Source organism: Asparagus officinalis, chromosome 1, assembly GCF_001876935.1.
Source record: "Asparagus officinalis chromosome 1, Aspof.V1, whole genome shotgun sequence".
NCBI lineage: Eukaryota > Viridiplantae > Streptophyta > Magnoliopsida > Asparagales > Asparagaceae > Asparagus > Asparagus officinalis.
The window spans coordinates 94,644,178-94,652,141 of NC_033794.1; the positions used below are offsets into that span (position 1 = coordinate 94,644,178).

At 34.3% G+C, this 7,964-nt stretch overlaps 1 protein-coding gene and 1 long non-coding RNA gene across 9 annotated transcripts; both read left to right on the forward strand.

The window, feature by feature from the left end:
* Positions 442-2,843, forward strand: LOC109828494. Of its 2 annotated transcripts, XR_002243723.1 has the most exons (4): positions 442-522; positions 601-823; positions 2,631-2,692; positions 2,778-2,843. It is a non-coding gene; the product is annotated as an uncharacterized LOC109828494 (long non-coding RNA). The 2 variants fall into 2 exon arrangements; XR_002243720.1 differs by having other exon boundaries at positions 448-823.
* On the forward strand, positions 2,994-7,575 carry LOC109828466. Of its 7 annotated transcripts, none has more exons than XR_002243707.1 (10): positions 2,994-3,358; positions 4,200-4,255; positions 4,337-4,385; positions 5,209-5,297; positions 5,473-5,568; positions 5,720-5,765; positions 5,993-6,101; positions 6,232-6,341; positions 6,460-6,538; positions 7,372-7,575. XR_002243707.1 is itself a non-coding variant. In XM_020395456.1 (6 exons), the coding sequence occupies exons 1-5, from the start codon at positions 3,279-3,281 to the stop codon at positions 5,544-5,546; spliced, it is 348 nt and encodes a 115-aa protein (XP_020251045.1). In that variant the 5' UTR covers positions 2,994-3,278; the 3' UTR covers positions 5,547-5,568; positions 5,659-5,682. The 7 variants fall into 7 exon arrangements, 2 of the variants coding, with proteins under 2 accessions (XP_020251045.1, XP_020251052.1); XR_002243701.1 differs by having other exon boundaries at positions 6,251-6,341; XR_002243710.1 differs by having other exon boundaries at positions 2,994-3,332; positions 6,251-6,341.

Here is a 7,964-nt window from a genome sequence, read left to right on the forward strand (position 1 = left end):
AAGTGTCAAAACTTTTGCATGACAATTTTACCCTTTTCAATATGCTTAATTATAACTTTATCCTATTTTCCTATCTATTTATGGGTATTATATTATATTGTCAAATGAAATTATATTAATTAACTCAACAAAGTCTTTTGGATCAGAACTTGACTCCATTATTTTCTATTTCTATTGAAAAGACTTTAAAAGGCTTAATTAGTAGGCATGCCTTTCTGCTAATGGCCGCTGCCAACACCAACGAGACGAGATGTCCCTGGTCTCCGCTGCTGCCTCTATCAAATCTTTGCTCAACCGGCTGAGGAAAACGCGAAGAACGCGCCGGGACCGCCCTGCCATCATCCCTCAACAAATCGAAACATACAGCCCCCCCGCCCCCCCCCCTCCTCTTCCTGCGATTCTTATGATTCTTTTTGAGTTCTCCTTGCGGGGTCAACCACGCCCCCGCCCCCACCTGCCTCTCCGCTTACCTTAATTTCGTTCGTTTTTGAAACCCCTCAGTTTTTGCCTTTATTATTAACGGTAATAATTTCTAGGGCTTTACATTTTTAACTGAAAATTTTAGTTATTTGTGGTTGTATAAATACTGTAGTGTCTCAGGTTTGATGGAGCAAAGACAACGTCTATTTTCAATTGTAAGTTTTGGTTATTGGTTATTTTTTATTCCTATTATTGTTATCATTACTATTTCCTTGTTCTTATTTCTTACTCTCTGGTAGCTGTTTGATTGGTTGATATGTTCATAACTTACCTTGTTCTTTGTATTGAATGATGATTGATGATGTCTGGAAACTGAGGTTGAGAGGAGTACAAAGCTATCAAGGTAAATTTATTTATTTTGTTATCTCTGTTATCTCGAGGTTTTTCTTACTAATTGTTGAGAAAAGGAACTTTTAGATTGCATTTATAATTAATTTGGTTATAATCGTGCATGTTAAAATAAATGGTTCAGTTAACACAATTTTGCAAACTATTTGTTTGAGGAGGTATTTGTTTACACCTAATCATTATTACGTTTTAAATTTTCTTATGTAAAAAGATTCTTATGTAAAAAGATTATTCACGTCAATCTTACTCAAGAATCTCCAAAGCTCCTGGAAACTAGGAAACCAATAGAAATGACATAATCAGTCAAATGGTCAGCAACAAATGTCACATTTGCACATCGTTTTGATGTTTACTTAGACTACCCTTTTTTCGAACACCAGGTACTTTCATACCCTGCCAACCTCTTTGCTCTCATATTTGTAGTTTTTAACTTGTGTGAAATAATAATAGTGGTGTTCTTCTTTTATTTTTTTTTGTTTGTACAGATTCATTGGTTTTCTGTTTTCTATTCTTTTATGATGGTTATTTTCCTGACTGGCTTAGTATCCATGATATTGATGCGAACTCTTCAAATGCTTATGTATAATATGCTCATGAAGATGACGATCTGATGTCTCTGGTGACTACTTTCTTTTTATGACAAAAAAACTACAAATTTTTTTATATTGTTATACATTATGCTTAGTGGTAAGTGCTTGTAATTTACCAGGAAAGAGATGTGATTGAAGAATCTATACTACTTCTATACTTCTATACTACTTCTAAAAGAGAAAACAAGTGTTAAAACTTTTGCATGCACATTTTGCCCCTTTCAACTTGCTTAATTATAATTTTATCCTATATTTCTATCCTGTTTATCCTTATTTTGCCCTTTTTCCGTTTTGATTATCAGTGTTCATTAATCGTTCTCTACTATGCCGCTCCACCTCCCCGCCCCATATGCTCCCTTCGCTTCTTCCGTTTCTCCCTCATTTAATCGTTCTCTCCTCTGCTGCTCCACCTCCTCGCGCCACCCCCCACCCTCCCCGCCCCTCCTCATATCAAAAATACAGACCAATCAGCTATTTTAGAACAAACATATCCTATGTAGCAAAGAAGTTTTTCATGAGATATTTGTTGCTAAATTTTCCATATTTCTATAAAATTAGTTATCAATTATGTTCTTTATTGGATTTCTCAGTTTTATATTGAATTAAGATTAAATAATTCATAATATTCTTTATTGGATTTCTAAGTTTTATATTTAGATTTTGTTATAGTTACCTATGAGTATAAATATATGTGTTAGTAGGAAAAAGTGTGGTGATAGTCAAATTGCGAAGAGATCTGATGTAACAGCATTGCTAATGTTTAGTATTTTCATTGCATACTTTCTCCTTTTTCAAGGTACTTTCTCCTTTGATCCTATATTTAAATTCACTACTTAGTAGATTAATTGATACTATATGATTTGAAATGAAAAGATTACAACCATAAATTTTCTCAAAAGGTAAAACATTCATAATTCAAACAAAGTATTACTTAATACTAAGATGGAAGGTACAATTGCAATCATTTATTTTTAAAAAATAAATAAATTATGGGTTGTTTATAATTTTGGCTGATGTGCAAGTATGAATGTGTTCTCAAATCAGTAACCAATCCCTTCCTGTTCAAGGCAAGAGCAAAAAGCGAAGCCATGCTGCGGAAATACATAATTTATCAAAAATATTTAGCACGTTACTCATTTTTTAAACCTATTGAACTTGTATATGTTTTTAAATTATGCGCTTGACTGATTTCATATGTGCAATTATGAATAGAGGCGAAGAGATAGGATCAATGAGAGGGTGCACTTCAAGAGCTAATACCCAATTGCAATAAGGTACACTCCTCCTGTTACTGTTCATCTTTTAGTGAACTTTACAATGTGAAAGAGATTGGTTATTTAGGAATTACTACGATTTTAGACAGATAAGGCTTCAGTGCTTGATGAGGCTATAGAGTACCTCAAGTCCCTTGAGATGCAACTGCAGGTGAAAAAAACATACAATCTTCTATGATGGTTTCGTTTTTTAAATCTCTCAGAATAGTCCAGTCCCTTGACTAATTCCTACACGTGCACAGATCATGACTATGAAGAGTGGCTTATGCATGCCTCCAATGATGATGCAATATATGTGAGGTCCTACAATGGCGCCGATGGGCATAGGAATGGGAATGGGTATCAGATTAAGCTATGGGATAGGAAGGCATGATGTGAATGTTTCTTGGGGGTGCTCCTTTATTCCAGTGCAAGGGCCACAGTTCCTTTCCTCCTCAATTACAGGGTAGCAGGGTGTGCTTCCTTCGCCAGTTAGGTCTAACAACCTCAAGATGTTTGGAATCCGGGGAACAGGGTTCCCAGTGCCACTGCCTTATCGACCCCTTCTACCACTATAGAAGATGCAGTGGACCAGACACAACGATGAATGTTGGAAATTAGCATGAGCAAAATAAGAAACCTTGGAGAAGAAGTAATACTGGTGAATGATAGATTTAGTCCGCTAAGGTTTATACTTTCTTTACCTGTATTTTCTTTAAGTACTCATTTTCATAGACCTCTTGTGTCTTAGTAACTATCATCTGCCATGTTCTTGTAGCAAACTCCATATCATTATTAAATTCTGAGAAGTTAGTAAAAGAGTGTATCGAAAATTTCTCTGTGGTGCATTTTGATTATCAACCATTCCCAAGTATTAGCAAAATGGGATCTTAACCGACAAGTAGACTGGTGGATTGATATATAGAAGCACATCATTGAAAAAATAACTTAGTTGCATTCTGTACAAGAGAGACTAGAATTAGCTCTTTATGCATCTAATTACCAGTGGTTTAGGCAAAGACTGATTAAACCTTGCATTCTTCGTTACTATTTAAGTTTCAGGATATATTATCACATGCTTCCACTATCCAGATCAGCATCCTATCATGCAATGTTTTTTTGGATTTGTCAGAGTTGTAGCGCAGTAAACATTTGTACAATGGAGCTTACAATTTAGAGTTTACTTAGAAGGACACCTGTGTAGTTGTTTCTTACTTATATATGATATATGACACTACCACTATATATAAATATAGGTACACATACACACATAGAATTGTAGCGCAGTAAGTCTTTGTACATGGGAGCTTAGAATTTAGATCTGTTTACGTCGTGAAGTTGATACATGATTTAGGAGGGTTAAACTCAATTTTTTTGGGTCCCTTAATCGCCTTTGATGGTTGAATCTCCCACTTTAGATCTTGCGTTGTTCATCATTACACAGATAACAAATATTAGATGCACTGAAGAATAGTTATTGATAATCCAACGATTGAGGTCCAATTTGAGCATTTGAATATTGATGCAGAGCCATCTGTGGGGAATCGAGGACAAACCTGAACAACATCAACAACAACACCAAAGGTAAGAACATGTTGAGACAAAATGTAGTATGTTCCTTCTTGCTACGGATTGTTTTGATCAATAACATCACTTTTAATGTAGGTGTAATATACCATGTAGATGTAAGATATGTGCTAATCTATGGAATAATGTGAGTTCCCCCAACTTCCTCCCTTCCTTCCTTCTTTTTGTGTTCAACAAACTCTTGAAGTTCATAAACGTAATTGTTGGGTGGTGTTTAAACCGTCAATTCATCATACTTTGTTTTTTTTTTGTGTTTAAAATGCATTCGGTCAGAAAATAGCTGCTGCTTCAAGCTTCTGATTCAATCGTTGATGAGAATTTTTCTCGCAGAAGTTCAGTATGATACTACCACCACTGTGTATTGAAACTGAAACTGTCACTGATCCAGTTTATCACTGACCAAATTACTGTAACCAGTATAAGCCCATAATTATATCTTTAGGCAGCCAATTTTATCATCTACACTGAAAATAGAAAATGTAGGTCAGATAATATTTCGACGTGCCCTGTGAGAATGAAGAATTTGAAATTGGTAGCATATGAATTGTAGGAAAGAATTGCAGGAGAGGTTGAATTGTTTTCAGCAGATGGATGAGTGGCATCAAAACTATCTAAGAGGATGGACAAATTTATGCTTTACATGCTTACTGTTGGTTAAAAAGCTCTGGTGAATGGTGGAATTACTGAATAAGTTTTGAATGAGCTAGACAACACGAAGTTTGGTGTTCTTATTGGGTCTGCAATGGGTGGCATGAAGGTAGAATTTGATAAATATTTTTAATCTGAAGGAAAGTTATTATTTCCCCCTTTTATCAGCTCTTGGTCCTATATTATGTTGATGGATTGAGCTGTTACACTTTAATCTTTATTTTATGCCTTTCTGTATGTTATGGTCGTGGTACTCATAAAGATGAATGCTATTTTTTATGTCTTCAATGATGCAATCGAAGCTTTGAGCGTCTCATACAAGAAGATGAACCCCTTTTGTGTTCCCTTTGCAAGTACAAATATGGGTTTGGCTATGCTAGCAATGGAACTGGTGAGCCAAAGCATAATCTGAAGAAACCTACCTTTGCATACTGATCCTTCAATATTTATTGAGAATTTACTTTTAATTTCTAGAAACCGACCTTTGCATACAGATGCTTCAATATTTTTGAGAATTAATTGTTAATTTCAACTAAGCTCCTTCTTCTCTTCCCTTTGGATTATAGGGCTGGATGGGCCCGAACTACTCAATTTCAACTGCTTGTGCTACAAGCAACTTCTAAATCCTGAATGCAACTAACCATATCATAAGAGGTGAACCTGTAAGTTATCATGTTCTCTCTCTTATCTGTAGTTAGAAGAAAATATACTCTGTCATTATTTCTATGTACATAAGTGTGCTAATCTTGCAGGATATAATGCTTTGTGGTGGCTCTCATTATTTCTATGTACATAAGTGTGCTAATCTTGCAGGATATAATGCTTTGTGGTGGCTCTGATGCAGCAATAATACCTATTGGTATCAGTGTGCTAATCTTGCAGGATATAATGCTTTGTGGTGGCTCTGATGCAGCAATAATACCTATTGGTATCCGTTCTTTCTGCTAATAAATGCTATTCTTCCTCATTGTTTTACCTTCATGGTCTTCATTAATATTACTATTACTATTATTATGATCATAAATCATCACACGCATCATCATCTTCGTCGTTGTCTAGGATTAATTGTATACTTGACATGTGCAGGGTTTTGTGGCATGTCGAGCACTTTCACAAAGAAACAATGATCCAATCAAAGCTGCCTGGCCGTGGGATAGTGTATGTATAGATAGATGCATGATGACAGAGTTCAAAAGTAAATACTTTTTTTGTGTTTGTGCTTATAAGTAAATACTTTTTTTGTGTTTGTGCTTATAACTGTGTAGACGTGCAGTCACTTATTATCAAGATTACGATTAATTAGCACATTTTATGTTAATATCTAGGTTATCTGTCATGTGATAGGAACGTTATGGATTTGTTATTAAGGTTGGTACAGACTACGAAAAGAGGATAATGAAAGGTTTTTGCTAAAGCTCAGAAATCGAATGGAGCGGTAAAGATTTGATTTTGAATTGAGCTTTGTTTGATTGTTGTTTGTTATTCTATTTGTTTGATTAATTGAGTAATTTTTTGGTGTTATTGGGGTTGGGATTGAAAATCCAATGATTAAGGTCCGGATCGAGCATTTGAACATTGATGCAAAGGCAATTGAGTGGAATTCGAGGGATTCAGACAATTACAAAATTTTCTGTGAGTTATTTATTTATTTAAATTTTTTGGATGAAAAGGGGAAAAAATTCATTTTTTTCCTTCTATTATTCAGTTGATAAATTGGTTTGGAAAAGCTTTTTAATTGATTCTTTTAATTTTTTCCTTATCTTATTTCTGATTTTTAATGTGGTCCTCTGGATAATACATTGCGATTAGATCTGATTATTGGTAATAATTTTCAATATTTCTCCTTTTAATTTTGATGTAGCGAGAGAATAAAGAATTAGAAATTAGTAGCATTTGAATAGTTAAGATTATCTAGACATAAGATTGAAATTGATGATTCCAATTTGCCTATAAAATTTTGCTCATAATATCATTTTCTAAAATCTGTAGGCTTACGGAATGATATCAGATCCTGATAGGAAAATTGTGAAACCTAAATTTTCTACTTCAATAAAGAACTTTTAATACGTGAGTTTTTAGACATTTTCATAATTCTTGTATCGCTGTCACATTCCAGTTATTTATTATTCACAAGATTACAAAAAGATTCAGAATTAACCAAACTCCATTGCCGTGAAAGATGCTACAAATAATTGCTAATCAGTTGCATATCAATATTTATTTTTGTTTGCATGAAAGATTGGACGATGTTACCTGTACCTTTATCATGGTCCACGTTCCAGCATACAGTACTATGATGAACTAGGCATCTAGGTCCTATGCATTTCCCTCTCGTACAAATTTCTAACTGTTTTATTTAATAGCTTACATGTGTATTATCTTGAGCGAGATCGTTGTGTGTGTTCATTGGTATACTTATAATTTAGAACATAATTATGATGTTTTGCATCTTGCGTTGTTTTCAGAGGTACTACCATCCTAACTACAAGCATTTCACCCTCTGATGCTGCATTTTCATTGACGCGATATCTTAAAGATCCATATATGGTGGGTGTCCATTGATGAGGATGAATGTGACGACACATGATAATTGTTCTTGTATTACAAAATACAAACTGTACATTCTGGTATGCAGGTGCTAATGATGGACTTTTTTTCCTTCGATCCAATTTTTCAAATTCATGAATAGCTATAGGTTATAAACCTCCTATCAACTTTTACCAAAAATTCACTATAGGATGCATGTGAAGACTCGAGTTTTGGCAAATTTTCCCCATGATCTTATGCTAGCGCAAATGCTCTATATTTTATCTCTATTTATAATTTTTGGTATGTGATTCATGTTGTTTCTGAAAGTCTCTAACATATGGTATTGAAGTGTATTACATGTATAATTGGAGGTAGCAAAATGTAGTTAAATTTCATGTTGTATATGAAAGTAATGTTAAAAGATGGAAGAATGCTCCCAAATTTGTTGAAGTCCTAAGATGTCTACCTACGAAATTTTGCTCATAAAATCAATTTCTACAATCTATAGTCTTACTAAATGATATCAGGT

Excerpts from the sequence above, each read along its gene's own strand:
- LOC109828466 (XM_020395456.1), top strand. The coding sequence starts at position 3,279 with ATGTTGGAAATTAGCATGAGCAAAATAAGAAACCTTGGAGAAGAAGTA. Across the intron at positions 4,256-4,336 it reads CATCAACAACAACACCAAAG|GTGTAATATACCATGTAGAT; the intron begins GTAAGAACATGT and ends CTTTTAATGTAG. Across the intron at positions 4,386-5,208 it reads GTGCTAATCTATGGAATAAT|CTTTGAGCGTCTCATACAAG; the intron begins GTGAGTTCCCCC and ends ATGCAATCGAAG.